The 17,135-nt window shown below is 42.0% G+C and overlaps 3 protein-coding genes and 1 non-coding gene across 6 annotated transcripts; 1 reads left to right on the plus strand and 3 right to left on the minus strand.

The window, feature by feature from the left end:
* Positions 1–29: 29 nt before the first annotated feature.
* trmt13 (tRNA methyltransferase 13 homolog) lies at positions 30–4,086 on the plus strand. Its single transcript, XM_010871351.3, has 11 exons — positions 30–425; positions 832–881; positions 972–1,038; positions 1,161–1,223; positions 1,489–1,558; positions 1,646–1,752; positions 1,846–2,013; positions 2,131–2,203; positions 2,606–2,680; positions 2,840–3,263; positions 3,376–4,086. The coding sequence occupies exons 1-11, from the start codon at positions 288–290 to the stop codon at positions 3,548–3,550; spliced, it is 1,410 nt and encodes a 469-aa protein (XP_010869653.1). The 5' UTR covers positions 30–287; the 3' UTR covers positions 3,551–4,086.
* Positions 3,950–7,922, minus strand: lrrc39 (leucine rich repeat containing 39). Of its 2 annotated transcripts, none has more exons than XM_010871350.4 (9): positions 7,668–7,922; positions 7,227–7,421; positions 6,971–7,076; positions 6,727–6,883; positions 6,485–6,621; positions 6,020–6,165; positions 5,746–5,898; positions 4,390–4,568; positions 3,950–4,041 (listed from the first exon to the last, which is right to left on the minus strand). In XM_010871350.4, the coding sequence occupies exons 2-9, from the start codon at positions 7,346–7,348 to the stop codon at positions 3,968–3,970; spliced, it is 1,074 nt and encodes a 357-aa protein (XP_010869652.2). In that variant the 5' UTR covers positions 7,349–7,421; positions 7,668–7,922; the 3' UTR covers positions 3,950–3,967. The 2 variants fall into 2 exon arrangements, with proteins under 2 accessions (XP_010869652.2, XP_010869651.2); XM_010871349.4 differs by having other exon boundaries at positions 7,710–7,921.
* A 674-nt stretch (positions 7,923–8,596) lies between these two features.
* Positions 8,597–15,660, minus strand: dbt (dihydrolipoamide branched chain transacylase E2). 2 transcript variants are annotated; one of them, XM_010871352.3, is made up of 11 exons: positions 15,545–15,660; positions 14,857–14,998; positions 14,621–14,696; positions 13,274–13,455; positions 12,241–12,368; positions 11,802–12,051; positions 11,496–11,662; positions 10,918–10,995; positions 10,252–10,443; positions 9,951–10,022; positions 8,597–9,668 (listed from the first exon to the last, which is right to left on the minus strand). In XM_010871352.3, exons 1-11 carry the CDS (start codon positions 15,587–15,589, stop codon positions 9,501–9,503), a joined length of 1,500 nt encoding a protein of 499 aa, XP_010869654.2. In that variant the 5' UTR covers positions 15,590–15,660; the 3' UTR covers positions 8,597–9,500. The 2 variants fall into 2 exon arrangements, with proteins under 2 accessions (XP_010869654.2, XP_010869655.2); XM_010871353.4 differs by lacking the exon at positions 15,545–15,660 and adding an exon at positions 15,226–15,498.
* LOC114839685 lies at positions 9,763–9,901 on the minus strand. Its single transcript, XR_003782073.1, has one exon. It is a non-coding gene; the product is annotated as a small nucleolar RNA SNORD94 (small nucleolar RNA).
* Positions 15,661–17,135: the final 1,475 nt, after the last annotated feature.

The following is a 17,135-nucleotide window of genomic DNA, read 5'->3' on the forward strand; positions in this document are numbered from 1 at the left end:
GTAGTCGTAAATAATTGAGCGTTCCAGGTGGTCTATACCGCAGACAGGTTAGGAGCATAAACGTACTGTTTTACTTGTTGCGTTAAGTTTGAACAGTCTAACAGTAAAACAAGTAAATAACAAATTACTTTCATGCACTTATGATTACAGGTCACAACTAACAATCCTGGTCTGTCAAATCTGGGAAGACCGCTCTAGCGCAGCCTCTAAAACGTAGATGATCTCGAACTAGTCCCCGTTATACTGTACACGAGTTTGATATATTTTTAACAGTGTAAGTTGGAAACATGGATGTGCCTATCGCAGACGGTGTGTCCGCACCTCTGACTGGAAGATGTTCCTTTTACGTGGAAAAGAAAAAGCGATACTGCAAAATGATAGTTGGAAGTGGAAAATCATATTGTGGAGAACATGCTAACGCCGGCGTAAGTAGAGCAATACACGACCACACATTATGCCACAGTGCCAATTATTTCCCTGTCATAGCTAGTTTGATCAAATGAATGAGTGTAGCGTTGATGTAGTTTGCTATTATGACATATGCTATGAACTACATTAAACGATTAATGTACGCGTTTGGAGAGTTAAATAAGAGATAAAAAGGTGTTTCACAATGTTATATTGTAGCTCTAAACTAGCGTTCATGATTCATAACTGAGTCAACTAAATATCAAGCCCTTTGATTCACGTGTAGCTCAGGAATCTTTTAAATTCATGGACCGGTTGGGATCCCTGAGGAGAGGTTTGAGAATCACTAATAGATAGCTCATGAGATGGGTGCAGAGAGAATACTTGTTTCATATTGTGTCTTATCGTGTGCAACCGGTTTAGGAAAAGGAATCTGAGAATAAAAGAATACCATGTCCTCTGGATCCAAAACAGTGAGTTGGTTGAGTCAAAATCACGTATTCTAATTTAGGTTAAAAATATAAGAACCTCTGGCTAAATCTTTATATTTTCTTCCTGTATAGTACTGTATTCGAAAACCTTTTAGCAAAACATCTGAAGAAGTGCAATTCCAGAGTAAAACCCAAGCCTGTAAGTTAATATAACAAAGTGAATACAACTCTATGTATCTCAGAAATCATTGGGGTATACAAGTCCCTGCTATATGAACCAGCCTAAATTAATGAATCTATATTTCTCCCATGCACATGTAGGTGTTCTATGTGCAAGATATTAATGCTGGACCAACAATTGATGATGACACTCCCAAAGTTGAGGTAATGTCAAAGATGCATATTACATATTTGAATGAAATTTAATATTCCACACTTGACTACAATTTTAGAGGCACAGCTAATTTTAGCATTCAGGGTCACTAAAACCTCTGCATTACTAAACAGCTTTTAAATTGTGAAACTTGGAAATAGTCTGGCAGGATTTCTGGGTGTACACATTATGAGCTGAAGCTTAGAAAGATGCTGACATAAACTTCAATAGACCGACCAAAATCAAGGTTGTCACTGTGGGATTCCCTTTATTTAGGTGCCCCTGGCGGATCGCAGCAAAGCCGAGTTGGACATACTCATTACCAAACTGAAGACTGCTGTCAAAGGTAATACCTGACATAATTCACTGACATGTATTACACCATTAATCAACTTGGATATATACAATGTAAGAGTTGGCAATGCTTCTGTAGGGTTCAAATGCAAACACGAAGAAAGCATCAAATCTCATGCTGCTCTCCACGATGCGTTGAATGACCCGAAGAATGGGGACACAGCATTTAAACACCTGAAGCAACAGGTACGTTTGTTTATTGCGTGGGATACAGAAATGTCTTCATTTACATTTTATTCTGTATGATTGTTTGTTTGTATTGCTTGCTTGCTTTACAAGGCGTCCCTTTTGGGAAACATGGAAGACTTGCAGCTGCTTGGACCAAAGAGGTGTTTTGTTGAGTTTGGTGCAGGGAAAGGCAAGCTTTCTCACTGGATCCATGTTGCTCTGAAAGACTATGACGACATCCACTTCCTGCTTGTGGAAAGATCCAGCACCCGTTTTAAAGTATGCCTACCTGTTTGTCTGTGTTTTGCCTATCAAACCATTAATACATCAGAATTTATTCTGTAAACAATTACTTATTGCTGTATTCACCTTTTATTTAAATTTTATATAATTCAGGTAGATGGCAAACACCAGAATGATAATACCAAATTTGAAAGGCTACAAGTGGATATCCAGCACCTTGATTTGCGTAAGTACAAGTAACTTAATGAAAGGTCATGTTTAATTAAAAAATATTGAATGATATAAAACAGCCAATCAGATGACATGCTAAACCTGGGTTTGCCTAGGGGAAGTGGATTGTTCTTCTCAACCCTATGAAAGAGATTGCATGCCCCCCAAACTTTTACAGTATGACATGGTACCACCCTTCAAACATAAGTGGGCGATGACAGATATTCTTTGAAGAACACATTCTGAAAATAAGTGATTTTTTCTTTACAGCCCAATCAAGAGTTTATGACAAAACGAGGCCTAGGTTTGCCAGGGTGTACATGTAATGCTGCATCGTGGGTTCAAATCTGGCCAAAAACTCCCCACTTTTCTGTCCAAAGAAGCATAAGATGTCATTTGCCTGTCATTTGCCTTTAAGGTAAAGTCCCTCTCCTTCAAGAAAAGGGACTTCCTGTAGTTGGAGTAGGCAAACACTTGTGTGGAGCAGCAACAGGTAAGACCAGGCAGTAATGGGCAGGAAATCTGTTGTACTGTAATCTTGAATGGTGCTAAAGATCTACTTTTGAAAGGCAACGTACAGTAGAAGTGGTTTCAAATGGCTTGATTAATGCATTTTTCTTTACCCCGTTCCTCGCGAACCTCCACCGAGTAGACCTCGCTCTTCAGTGTCTTCTTGGCAGCTCGGATGCCGCGGCGCGTGGGGGCCAAGACCCGCCGCCCAGCAAGCGCCTAAAGCTCCAGCAGCTGCCTGGGGAGTCCACAGGTGCGGAGCTACCGCCCAGCCCCAGTGTGGCGGAGGAGACCGGAGGCAGGCAGGAGCTGGCGGTGGGTGGGGTCGCCATTGCCTTGTGCTGTCACCACCGATGCGACTGGAGACATTATGTTGGCAAAGAGTTCTTCAAGGACAGAGGGCTGGGTGCCCCAGAGTTTGCTGCCTTCTTGCGCATGTCAAGCTGGGCAACCTGTGGCTTCAGTCAAGCCAAACGGTCCTCTCCACCCCAAGGTCAGACTGGCGAAACCTTTGAGGAAGAGGCACATGAGGCGACGGAGGAGTCTGAGCCAGACCTCTTAAAAGGGTGAGTATAATTGGGCAAGAGAGAGGGTTAGGCTGCAGAGACGTATAGCCACGACACAGATGATGCATTAACATTGCAGTTAATTGCTTCCTCTCATTCTCTCCAACATTAGAGTGTTGAATGCTGAGGATCGTGAACACATAGGACGTCTGTGCAAGCTGCTGATTGATCAGGGCAGGGTTCACTTTCTGCAGCAGAGAGGATTTGTCCCCAGCCTACGTTACTACACTAGCACAGACATTTCTCTAGAAAACGTTTTACTAACTGCAGTTCCTGCCTCTAGCTGAAAAGAAATTCCCATGACGGTGAGGCCTGAGGAGAGAATGGACAGAGAGAATGGACAGCACAACTGTAGTTTGAGTAGGCAGTGCTGTTATGACGTTTTGTTTGGTAAGAGACCTGTTCGCAGTTACTTTTTAGATTTTACACTGGCAACAATGAAAACAAAGACAGTTAATACATACAGGGCCATGGTTTCGAACATATCAGACAATATTATCAATCTTATTTAAAGTGTCACACTTTTTTACTGGGAATTAAATGGAATTCACCCCATATGTTGGACAAGATACAGTTAGTTCAAAGAGAAGCTGAAGAGGACACCCTTGACAAGACCAGGCCATCACTGCACGGAGAACTTCGACACTGTGGACAATAGGCAGACGAGAGGACCTGACAGAGGCCAACATGAACGCCTACTCTGGTCACTGGGACGGGGCAGATTCATCCAAGGCTTTTAGGGTCACATTTAATTCCGAAGTGTAGTTTGAACCAGGTGCTGAAACACATTTCAAATGGTCATTAAAAAGCAACATTTATTTTCCATAATTCTTTGGCATGATTTATTTTAATAGCCGTGATCAGCAATTTACTTCTAAGATATTCGCAGCGAATGGTAGTGTGCCGGATGTTTGCTAGTAAGTCAAACACTACTTGCAACTTTGATTATGATACACGTTAGATTAATGAGTTAAGGACATCTTCTGTGAGCGGTAACATAAGCTTTATCTACGTTATGTTTGACTGGTGATGCATTAAACTAGAATACACTTTTAAATAAGTTGTTAGCTTCGTCTGCTTGTCAACACACGACCATTAAATTCAAGTACATGTTTGTTGGACATACGTTTTATGCTATGACTATTTAGCATAGCATGAACTCTTTTTCGGGCTTCCTGGCAGTAGAGCCGCATGAAATCTCGGCCAAACATCTCTCTGTCATCATCTTCATCGTCCTCGGATTTAGTTGGGGCAGCAGAAAGTTTTACTTCATATGTTAGAGGGTTGTCTCGGAAATTCACAAACCTGAAAGTATAGCAAACAGAAACATTTATTTTGTTTTGATACTGTAGAAAATTGGTGGGAATCGTATGTTCGTTTTAATAAGAATTAAAACTTTTGTTAATTCATAGAGTTGCTGCTGTGCATAACATTTTACCCTTTGTACTTCCAAGTGAACTCCTGGAGGGAACTTGGTGTTAGCGATGGAAAGTTTGATTCTTTCTACTGACTCGGATCTTGTCGAGTTGTTCAGTAAAACGTTTGAATATTTCAAGCCATTTTGCCTACCGAAACAACCTTTCAGTTGAACGATAAAACTGAACTGAGTCAGTCGTTCACAAGTTTTTTTTTTTTTTTTGCTTAGGCAAAGACTGAAGTGTACGACATCAGCTGTTTTATCATTACAATCAAAAATCAACTACTACATTCATTATTTCAGACTTACAATGTGTCCAGTTATCTGTTACCATCATGTCTTTATAATGCTACTGTTTTGATAAATTTTTCTTTGCGAACGTAAAACTAACAGCATATGCCGTGGTTGGGTAGAACTCCGCTGCCAGTCGTTCAAATGAACGAAACAACCGTTCAACTGAACGATAAAACTGAACAAGTCAGTTGTTCACAAGGATTTTTACTTAGTCAAAGAACGCAGACTCAGTGCTTGTTTTCATCTTTTATTTTTTCATGGCATCAGTAATCAACTAACTATATCAATTATTATAGTATGCGTTCAATTATCAGTTATAAACACATCTTTATGATGTTCCTGCCTTGATCTATTTTTCTCTGCGAATGTACATAGACGGTGATCGGAGAACTGAGCTGGAGGACCGTGTATGAAGCAAGTGATCATGTTGTAGAAATCTGCTGTCAAACATTCGAATGAACGATACATTTGAGTCACTAGAGATATTTGTTCAAAAAGAACGAATAGTTTGTGAACTCCACATCACTACTTGGTACGACAGACTGGGTTTGCGCTAAGACCACCCAGATCCATTGGGAATGTGAACAAATGGTGTTGGTCTGTGTTCAGTGTTGAAGTTGGTTGACCGTGCTAATTGACTGGCTCCCAGGCAGCTAAGAAAATTAAACTAATCTGAAAATGGATGTGTATTTTATGCCTTTGAGAAGGAGACTAGGAAATGGAGTGTGAGGAGTTTGCAACCAAGATCAGTCCCCCAGACGTGGCACTCACCTGAGATTGTTCATGTCCTCCATCATTGAGGGAATGTCTTGCAACTTATTGTTGCTCAGCACCAGTGTGTCCAGGCTTGGCATGTAGCAGATGTTATCAGGTAGGAACTCCAGTTCGTTCCTCTGCAGCCACATTGTATGCAGCTTCTCCATTCTTGGCAAAGCAAGTGTGAAAGTGCACATTTATGTAGATTCTTAACATTGTGGTTGATACTAAGGGTCTGCAATGTGTCTCTATAAATATGTGTGTGTGTGGTGGATGTGGGCATACCGACCTGTGAATGTCATGAGGTAAGCTCTGGAGACGATTTCCACCCATATCTAACCACTCCAGGGCCGGCAGACTGACCACACTCTCGGGGATCTCAGTGAACTGGTTCAGGGAGAGATCCAAGTGGTAGAGCTTCTTCAGGTGGCTAATCTGAGGACAACAGAAGGGGAAATTGGCAACGCTGGGAAATGCTGAAATCATAATGCACTGAAGGTCTCATTAAAGATGCCGTTGGGCTGTTTGCATAATATTTTGTTTGTATGTGTATAATCTATAAGTAGAATCACTATCATTCCTCAGACATGAAATTAGTCTGAAAGCGAGTGGTTCTGATGAGATGGAGCCACGAATTGGCACATACACAACATTGTACACAATTAACTGGGAGCCCTTTTTGCTCGACTGAGCCCAATGTTTTCCGCCAGTGGCCAAAAATCACTGACAGGAACTTTAAACCAAGGCTGAGTACCTCTGCAGGCAGCTGGTCAAGGTCCCTGTTGCCTGCCAGCTCCAGTTTCTCTAGGTTCTGACAATAGCCCAACTCCCCTGGAACACTTTGGACTCTATTGTAGCTCACCAGGAGCTCCCTTAGCTTGGTCAGTTTACCTGGAAGAAGGAGATGCACTGTGTTCTTATATGACGGACGCAGACCTCACAGCATGTGATGAAACCACTGAAAGGTGGGGATGTAACGGTAACTGGCTTACTGACCAATCTCTTTTGGGATCTCTGTGATGGCATTTCGGGACAGATCAAGAACAATTAGATTCTCGAAGCTAGAAACAAATCTTGGGATTGTTTGTAGTCCAATCCTGTGAAGGTGCCACTCCATGAGTTGAGGGAAGTGAACCAAGACTTGAGGCAGAGTCTGTCAAAGAAGATTTAGTGAACATTATTGATGAGTACAAGTTCTTAGACCATCAATGAAATGTGTGCGTTGTTATTTCAACTTTACCTTCCATTCCTCCTTCTCAATCCTTAAAATGACACGCCCTTCTGCTGTCACCACCTTCTCTTTCAGTTTGGCTAAGATAATCCTATCTTCCCAGTTATGTCTCACTCTATGGCAGAGAAGCGGAAACAGTAAGCAATTGTATATCGTTGCGATGTCCTCCCGCATTATCTCAGCGGTTTCTGGGTCCATGAACGTACAATTAAGCCTATGATTTCTGAACTACGAGTATGTCCATAAAAAGAGAAATATCACTCACCTACCTACACCAGCCTTCAGGTCTTGTTGCTTCTGCAAATCTTGTATGGTTTTCTTTATTCTAGTCTCCCAGAGGGACTTGATGGAGCTGACAGTCCCGCTACACACTGCTATCCCGGTCATGGTGACGGTCCCAACAGCCTCAGAAGAGGACTGGAGTCTGCTTAATCACCGCTCCCTCAACTTGACAGGGTAGCTGGAACAGAGCAGAGGGAGACAAATCTTTCTTTCTTTGCTGCAGAAAGTAACGTTGTTAATTTAATGGATATTGATAAGATGACGTATCCTATTTGTACATTTCTCCTTTTCAGCGGTTTTCACGTTTCATAGCTTTTTCGCGTAATTGACGAAGATAATTAAATATACATGTTATAGTTACGGTAGTCCTTCAAGAAATTGTCAATTGCTGTTGCCGGACTGATGCTGCCGAAATAAATAGTACCTTATAGACCTTCCAAGTTGCATGAAGAAAAATGTTAAATACCTAGCGGAAAGGCTGGATGGATTCCATTGAACTTTTCTCAGGGTATTCCACTGTCAAAACCTTGTAACAGATTTGCAATGGGCCTCGTCCCTTGTGTCTGTCAGTAGTGCTCATAATTGAAATGTGACCCTGGAGGACTATATTTAGTCAGGGGACTGAAAATAGTGATGGTCGTCACATGCTTATCTTGGCTCTTTAATAATCCCCCTGACGACACGTCCAAAAGACGATAGGAAAAAGCAAGATAGTGCTGGACATTAACTGTCTGTCTGTCCTTTGTTCAACCAAATAAACAATAATCTGAAAATGATATTCTCCAGAACCCCTTGAAGATGAAGACACGGGTCCATTTCTGAAATGTTTTATTAGACTTGAGAACGTATCTTCAATTCAGTCCACAGACTGAGGTGACCTTCGCAAAATGAAGCTTTTGTGGTCAATACAATTTTTTTGTGGATTTTGATTAGTAATTGGGTGAGATAACACTAGATCACTAGTTTCAATCCAAACTCTGCAGAAGTCTACGCAGTGCTACAGACAGAATAAGTACACCGCTTAGCTGTACAAAAACACATGTCACTATAAAATACAATTGGTTGACACACCTTTGTTATGGGGCTATTTTGCTTCCACTGATCCTGTTCAATAGCATTACATCAGCCTTTGATTTGGCCATATTGATAGTAGATGTAGGAATTGTTCTATGATCCACCCCAACATCTTCTCCAATCTTATAAATCCTTTCAGAAAAAGGGTCATGATGTTGTCCCCACAGAACTTGAATATTTTTCCAGCTTTTATTATTGTAATGTATTCTTTGCTCACTGTCATAAATGAAATTAATGGACCTGACTGCATAATACAATAAGGACACTTAGCAAAGCTAATCAAATTCCTTACACCTCAAATTTATTAAAACTTGTCAGAGTCAATCAATAACAGAAACAGTGGTTGTCGATGATTCAGGCTGGCAGCTCACTTGCCCCTTCAAATAATACAATATCCCTAAAATACAGTGAGACCAAAGTACCCATTCCCCAAATACTACTATTACTACATTAGGTGTTCACTTCCACCCGTGACCATTTTATTTTTAAAAACAATGTCATCAACAAGAAAAGCAGCACCTTTGTAACAAATTGATCAAACTAACCAGGGAACCATTATAGTAACTGCTGATAATAACCATTAACATTGCGGATTCTATGAGTTGTGCAATTAGGCTCATCGAGGAGAATCGCTGGACAACAACTTGTCTCAAAGAGCTTTCTGCCGCTGATGAGAGAACAGCTGGAGCTGTGACACAAAAAAAAATGAAATAGCCATGCACCTTGAAGGACATTCCCTGGATTCAGCACTGACATCCTTAAAGGTGCAGGGTCATTTTATAGGGTTACATGGTTGTTCACAAATACAGGTTCACTACAGGTTATTTCTCAAACATTCAGCCCCTCGGGTAAAAGCTTTACTGTTCATAACCGTCTTGAATGTCAGTAAGGCAACCAGAAGAGAGGAATCAAACTAAGGCCACACACAAAGATAAAACAACAGCCTGGATCTAGATATTAGCTTCACCGTGCTGACTAGATGTAGTGTGCAGTCGTTTGTGTTCTGAGGAAGAAATGTTTGGAAAGACCAGGGGGGGGATGGATACAGTATGGGGACCAGAGCCACCCGTTCATTGTGACCATCCAGAGTGTCACGGCACAGTAGACAGTCGTCACACAGTTGCAGTGGATGGTTTTGCGTCTCTGGTCTTTCATCCAGGAGGCAGCCCAGGGCACCGCAAGCTTATTTTAGGTCCAGAATCATGGACGCCGGGTTTTCCAGGAAGCCTCTCCACAGGTTTGAGAACCGTGCCATTGTGGCCCCGTCGATGATTCGGTGGTCCGCCGACCAGCTGACGTTCATGATATGAGCCTTCACCACCTCGTCCCTCAAGTTAAACCTGGGCAGCACCTAGAGAGGGTGCAAGTGGGTCACAAAACCTATTAATGAAGAAACCGTCAAGTCCACAATTACAGAACAAATGTGTCGTAACGTTTGCGGACGAGTGGCTCAGCAGTGCGTCTGTATCATGTTGGCAGCTCCCGGGCAGTAGACCACACGCCCACTGAGCGGGTAACCAGCACCAACACTCAGCTCCCATGATCAGCTGAGGTCCGTACCCCTGCGCGTCTCATCACAGCCAGGGTGGACAAACGACGACAACGAAGACGATCATTTATCAGACTCACAAACCTGGATCTTTCCCAGAGCTCCAATCGCCACCTCAGGAGGCAGAATTACTGGCTTTGCATATGTGCCTCCGATCTGATTGAAGGGAATACACAAACAAAGCACTGGAAATCAATCTGCTGGCAAACAATTACCACTTAGCATTATTAGATTAGACCACAAAGGTTTTAATTCTGAAACACAGGGTTACATTTTTTTTTCCCTCAATGACATGTGCTAGACTTATCGGTAGCATCTATCAAGCTTGTCCTCCTCTGCACTAGTTTCTCCCCAAGCACCCCCCCCCCGCCCCACCCTAGCTCACCGATCCAATGTTGGAGAGGGTGAAGGTGCCGCCGGTGAGGTCTGGCGTGCCCAGCTGGCCCGTGGCTCCCAGGCTCTGCATGCGGTTGAGCTCCATGGCAATCTCAAACACACTCAGTGTCTGCACATTCTTCACATTGGGCACCAACAGGCCCTGGCTGGTGTCCATTGCCAAGCCAATGTTGTGGGAGGCCTGGTGGGAAGGAGACACAGAAAAGAGGTCTCAGACAAAAAGTCTTGCTCCCTGTTCTTTTTTTTTTTTTTAGTTCACCCTGTTTTTCTCCCCAAATTCCATTGATATCCAATCCATGATTGAAAGCCTTGCTACATCGAAGAAACCCACAGAAATCAGGCCAGTCATGGTCAAGATATGAGTCTCCTGAAGCATGTTCAATTCCACTCTGGTTCTTTTCACGCCGCTCGTTTAACCAGGAACCCAAACCAGAGTCCTTATGCGCCCGAAAAAAAGCACTCTCTGACCAACCAAAGATTCATTTTTGGCAAATATTTCCGTCGACTCACAGTAAGTTCACATCGTCTGGAAAAACATTTCCTGGATAGAAACATGTCATATCCGCCGTCTGTCAACCTGTGACTCCCATTGATAAAGCATTGGATATCAGGAATGAGGGTCAAATCTAAGCGCCAGTGTGGCTGGGCCCTTTACCTTGTAGGTGATGTTCTGAACAGCCTCGTCCACGGAGGCGTTGAGGATGGGGAAATGAAGAAGACCAAGAGATGCAGCCTGCTCAAACAGAGACCAATATCATAATTCAAAGCACAGCAAGCAGGTTTGTTCTCTACGTCTTCTGACCGTCCTTTTGGTCTGGCTGGATTAACACGTGACCAATTAAAAGCTACTCTGTTGGATGTTAAAATCACCTCTACCTCTGTCATAGCAAGAGCATATAATTTAGCAGGAAGTGCAATAGAGACATAGCATGATTTTAAAGATGCACTGTGGAACTTTTGTATAATTTCAGCAGTACATCAACCATTTCGTAACATACAAACCTATTCTAATGATTTCAAGTATTGATCTTTAACTTTTTAATTTCAATGTTACTATATTATTACATTTGGAAATGTGTCATTGAGCAGACATATCCAAAGTGACTGAGAGGTGCAAAAGGGTCTTGATCACAGGCACAAGAACAGATTGTTTTACCTTGATTTGAAACGCCCAAAGCTCTTGACCACTAGGCTATCTGCCGCCCTGACACTATTTCAGAAGTCAAAGGTCACCTTGATGAAGAAGGGCATGAAGCTGAGCTTGACCCCACGAGCCTCTGAGAGGCCCTTCAGCTCGTTGCGCAGCTGCACCAGCCTTGTCAAATCCACTTCATCTTTATAACCAAAGTGGGGGATCTTCAAAGCTGCCGTCATGGTCTTCACCATTGCTTTGTGGAAACCTGGACATTTTACAAAATACATATGGTCAAAAAAGGCGTTTACATTAAAGCACAGCCGATGACCCCTAACCTCAGCTATAAGGAACCAGCCCTATCACAAATAACCTGTGGTTACTTATTTTTGTTAAACTCCCTCTACCTTTCAGGGGTTCAGTCCTGTCCTTGCCCGTGAAGACAGGCCTGGAAATAACAGCCAGTGGGACACTTGGGGTTTTCGCCTTGGGCTTGGTGGCTGAGGAAAGAGTAGACGCTGCCGGTGGAGGGGGCTGGATCTCATGGAATGGAGTCGGTGGTAAGATTGCCCCAGTCTGTTTCGCCAGGAAGTTGAGGATGTCCTCTTTGAGGATCCTCCCATCTCTCCCGGTTCCGACCACTTCACTTAGCTTGATCTAAAGAGGAGCGGAGAAGGGGCAGCGTATAGGGTTACAGAAACAGAACTCTCACAAAAGCCTGGACTGCTAGTAGTGGCCATGCCAGGTTCAAGGGGCAGGGCTATACCTTGTGCTATAAGGGCGGGACTATGTCTTGTGCAATAGTTCAGTTTTGCAGTGAGTGAATGTCCCTTAATTACAACTTACATTGTTCTCCATGGCTAAGCGACGGACGGCCGGGGTGGCTTGGGTCTTGTGGCCTTTGATTTCCTGGTGTGTGTGCTCATCGTGTGACATAGCTGGGGTCTCCACGACATCCTCCTCATGGGCCACCTCTGTGAAAGTTCAACCACAAAGACATTACCGTCACCGTCAATGCCATGTAACAGAAGCCATTGTTGTTTTTGGACTTCTAAAACTTTTTGTAGTTTTCTTTGTTTTACTGCTTAATATGGACCAGAAAACACCCCCCACCCGAATGTTTTCAGAGTTTCTTTTCTCAACATTGTTCAAAAAGAAAAACAAACAATCATATTAGAAGTTCCAAGTCTACAAGGGGTGATCAATCCAAATGCACACATTCCCATTAAGCACTGTTAAATTCCACAAATGGACAAGGAGGACAAGGCACCACTGCTCTCTCTGGACAGGCTGGCAGACTAAGTCATTTACACCTCAGTAGCTATAGCTACACAATAATACCAAAGTTAATATCTGCATTTGAAGCACTTAATGGTAAAATCACAAACAAATTGCACCATCTATTCAGGAGCCAAATGGGGAAGACATGATTGATTGATGGGTCACGACAGTCTCACTGAATGTAGTGTCATACTAGGTAAAGGAACAAAAAGTAATAGTTGCACAAATTTGAACGAAATATATATACTTCCAAAAAATATTCATCTGACATAGCCAGATGGATTTGCTCTAGACAAATCTGCCTATAGCCATGTACTGGCTGATTTGGCAATCTGGAGTGCAGGTGATTGTAAATAGCGTAACGCAACGTGATGGTTTGTAATCCTCCAATCTCCAATAACTAGAACTATCATGCGGGACACTGTGTACACCGATTGTCTCAGGCAATCTGTCAACTTCCTACAAACGAAAGGACCGATTAAATGTTAATACAATTGTATTCAAAATTAGGCCCATGGGGTAACCATGGTAACAGTCTGGTGTTTAGGCAAGCAGACTACCCCTCACACTACTGCTGTTGCCTTGCCAGCTTACATACCCGGACCGGACTCTGTCTCGATGTCCACCAGCGGTGTCCCCACTAAGGCAGTGTCGTCCACTTCATAGTACAGCTTTTTTATGACACCGTCAAAGCGGCTTGTGATGGTGACAGATGCTTTGTCACTCTGTACCTCACAGATGCTGTCAAACTGTGAGACTTTGTCTCCCTCCTTAACATACCTGTGGGAAGCAATAGACAGTAAATCCATTGTCAACAGGAACGGTCATCATTTTAATTTCTGCGCCCCCTAGTGGCTACTTAAACGGAAGTAGGAGCACTATTAAAAACAAGAAACCAGGCAAGCATCTATGAACTTAATGGCTTTTGCCACTGGCCGTTTTATTAGCCATTCATGAATGACACTGATAGAATAACTACTGTATCAATACAGGTGTCGATAACAGACTTTTTCGTCAAGTGAAAAGACAAGAGAATCGTGTAGCCAGCCAAGTGTTTGTCTATCCTGAACAAATCCTGAGACATTATTCGTAAATCCACCAGAATATAGAAAACCGTTTCATTTAAGGCTTCCTATAACGTATCTACTCAAGGTTGTAGCCAGAGAGGTTTTTGTCTATCCTGAACAAATCCTCTTTTGCCACTGGCCGTTTTAACGTCTAATTAGCCATTTGTGAATGGCATAAATACAGTATCTATCAATATAGGTGACGATAACTAGTGATGGGCATTCGAGGGTTCATTAGTTATTTTAGCAGCAGGATTAGTTATTTTAGGAGTAGGATATTATGCTGGCAGCACTAAGATTTTCTTTATCACAATAAAAGCCATAATTGAAATGTATAAGGCAATATAGTTAATCTAGTCAGTGAAAAAAGAACAGACAAGAATAACATTGGAAAAGACATTAAACATAAAATGTACAGACAAGACTGTTAACTATATTAACTTATATCGTTCAACGATGGCTTTTATTTTGAAAAAAGAAAATCTGAGTTAGCACTGCTAGCATAATATCCTGCTGCTAGAAGATCGGTAATGAAGCCTCGAATGGCCATCACTAACGATAACTTTTTTTTTCAAGTGAAAAGAGGACAGAATCGTGAAGCCATTGAAGTGTTTGTCTATCCTGAACAAATCCTAATATCCACCAGAACCGTTTTATTTTAGGCTTCCAATTATGTTTTCTGTCCTGAAACTCAGGCATAATGCGTTTAGACTGTTACGGGAGGCGAACGCATGCCCTGTTGTTCTGGAGCCCGCGTTTCCAACCACTATGCTATTTAACAAGGGGTAGTCAGTCACTCAGTCAGTAAGAGACATTCGCTCTTCCTAGCCGGCTCCGCTGAAGCGGTCCGGCAAAAAAAAAAACTAAGCCTACCGTACCATTCCTTCACTGTCACCTCCATGATACCCTCGCCAATATCTGAGAGTTTGAATGGTAGAATTGGTCCAGGTTTGACTGTTAGGAGAAGAAATATTAATTACAAACTAAATATCATTAACCTATGACTTCCATAAAGTTCTGCACTGCAAGGCTGTTTATTTACTGTTTGTGCTTAGTGTACACTGTCAGCAGCAGTTTTCTACGTCCTCTGTGTGCCAGTTTGAAGCCTACTTACCATAACTAGTGTGGAAAAACCTAGCGCTGCACAGTTGAGAGATGAAGACGGAGTGGGGATGGAGGGTGTAGTCTGGTCGGCCAGTTTGGACCCTGGAGCAGCAACGCTTGTACCGATGTACTGAGAGTTGCGATGATAACCGCTAACAATAAATAGATGTCATGACAAGTAATTTGAGAGAGTCATACATGACCTAGGCTTGGTTTACGGGCAATATGTGTCTACTTCTACGGAGCATCTAAAGTAATAACCAAAATATTGTATCGGGCCATTAATGGTTGTTGTTTATATTGTTGCAAAGACCTCGTAACCGAGGATGACATTGGCATTCAAGTTCAATTCTGTCATTCACTTTACACCCACCATTACCATTTGAGTTAATTAGCTAGGTAGGAAGGAAGATACTCTCGTCAACACAACGTAAAGATGAAAGTTATCTATTTGAAACAACACTGACACCAGACAAGTAGTTTCTAAGATTAATCCTTGTTCGTTTTAGCTAACGCGTCGACGTTGGCCACTCGGCTAGGTAACGTTACGTTGTCTCGCTACAGTAGCAGCTGCTTGAAAAAGTATCTAATTTATTGTACAGTGAGAGTGCTTCTGAATGTAAGACCCTTGTGTATCATCAACTAATTTGCAAAGATTTTACATGTGGATATGCATTTGGAAAAACAAACAAACCTACCAAACGTCTCATTAACGTGAATGAGCCTCTAGTAACGGCCGCCATCTTTGTCCCTCTTCGTCCGGATCTGACGAAGAATGCACGCCCCTTTCCATGTCCAATCACAGATCAGTCACATGAAGTGCATAGTAAAAATAAAGTTACAATTGTGAGTTAATAACTGAAAGTATATATTTCTGAGTAGTCCACAAATATGACATTTGTCCATAAATATCTTGAATTTCCATTATGTAAGAACGTTCGCCAACACTTAATTTGAGGGGACATTAAAAACACTGGATTTCCACTGGATCCTATAATATATCCAGCCTCACTCATGAGTCAAAAGCTCGACAACATAATGTAAATCTACATCTCACAATTTTGATCCCTTTCTTCCTGAGGACTAAACAGGTCAGATTAAACTGCTATTTCAGCTCTTTCATAACCATATATAAAGGATTGCCACAAGGCTATGTTATCTTACCAGTGTAATTTACTCTAAACTGTATGAGCTCAAATCCTAAAATGATAGTACCCAGATGACACAGAACTCAGAGAGGCAGGTTTTCTCTGTGTCAGAACTTTCCATGTCTCAATGCAACCAAAACAGAAGATCTGGTCAGTGACTTTAGTACATACAAACCTACTATCCCAGCGTCAGAGTCAAGCAAACAGATAAAATAGGAAGGAACTATAACGACAAGTCCTACTTGAAAAGAAACAGTAAAAACATTCACTCAAAATATCTACAAATAACAACAGCGAAGAGAATAATTATATATTCATAAATAGAGATTACACACAAGTTTTAAAAAGGCCATTCAAATCTAATATTATAGGCTATGTGTGGTGTTGCACAGACGTACAAATAATTTCAATCAAGAATGACAAGGGGTAAGGTAAAGACAAGAACATTCTTTAGATTCACAGTGCTGTTTATGCCTCATTGGTTGCCCTTTCCTCAAGGGAACTGCTTACAAATATTGCTGCTAATGATTGCAGATTGAGGAGCTAATCAATGTTTTATGTGATTTCAAACTCTTTGTGGGTCAGTACGATCTGAAGTAAATATGTGCCTCTAATGTACTCTTACTTTTGGCAGAGGGTTAGGAAAGGCAGCTCATTTTGTGGCCAATTAGTCTGCCTTTTGTGGCCTCTCTCAGTGGCATGGCCATGCTCACTGAGTCTGTACATAGTCTATGTTTTTCTTAATTATTTCGTCTGTACAGTGGCCAGGTCCTCTGCCACTGTGTATTCTGTGTTGAGGGCAAGTTAGCATTCCAATTTGCTTGATTTTCTGGTTTATTCCTTCAAGGCAAGGTAAAATTCCAATGTGCTTTGTTTTCTGATTTAAACCTTCCAGGGTGTCAAATGGTTCTGTTTTTGTTTTCTCCATATTTATTTGGGTCTGGCGGTGTTTCTGTACTGGGGCTCTGTACAGTCTGTTTGGGTTTTGGAAGATAGCCCCAGTATCAGCTTGATTGAAAAGCTCTTGTCTAGGTTAATCTCTCCACAGATGAGGGCTTTGTTATGGAATGTTTGAGTTACTTTCATTTAAGTGGTTGTAAAATATAATAATGTTTTCCTGGATTTTGATAATTAGTGGGTA

This window comes from Esox lucius, chromosome 8 (assembly GCF_011004845.1).
Source record: "Esox lucius isolate fEsoLuc1 chromosome 8, fEsoLuc1.pri, whole genome shotgun sequence".
Lineage (NCBI taxonomy): Eukaryota > Metazoa > Chordata > Actinopteri > Esociformes > Esocidae > Esox > Esox lucius.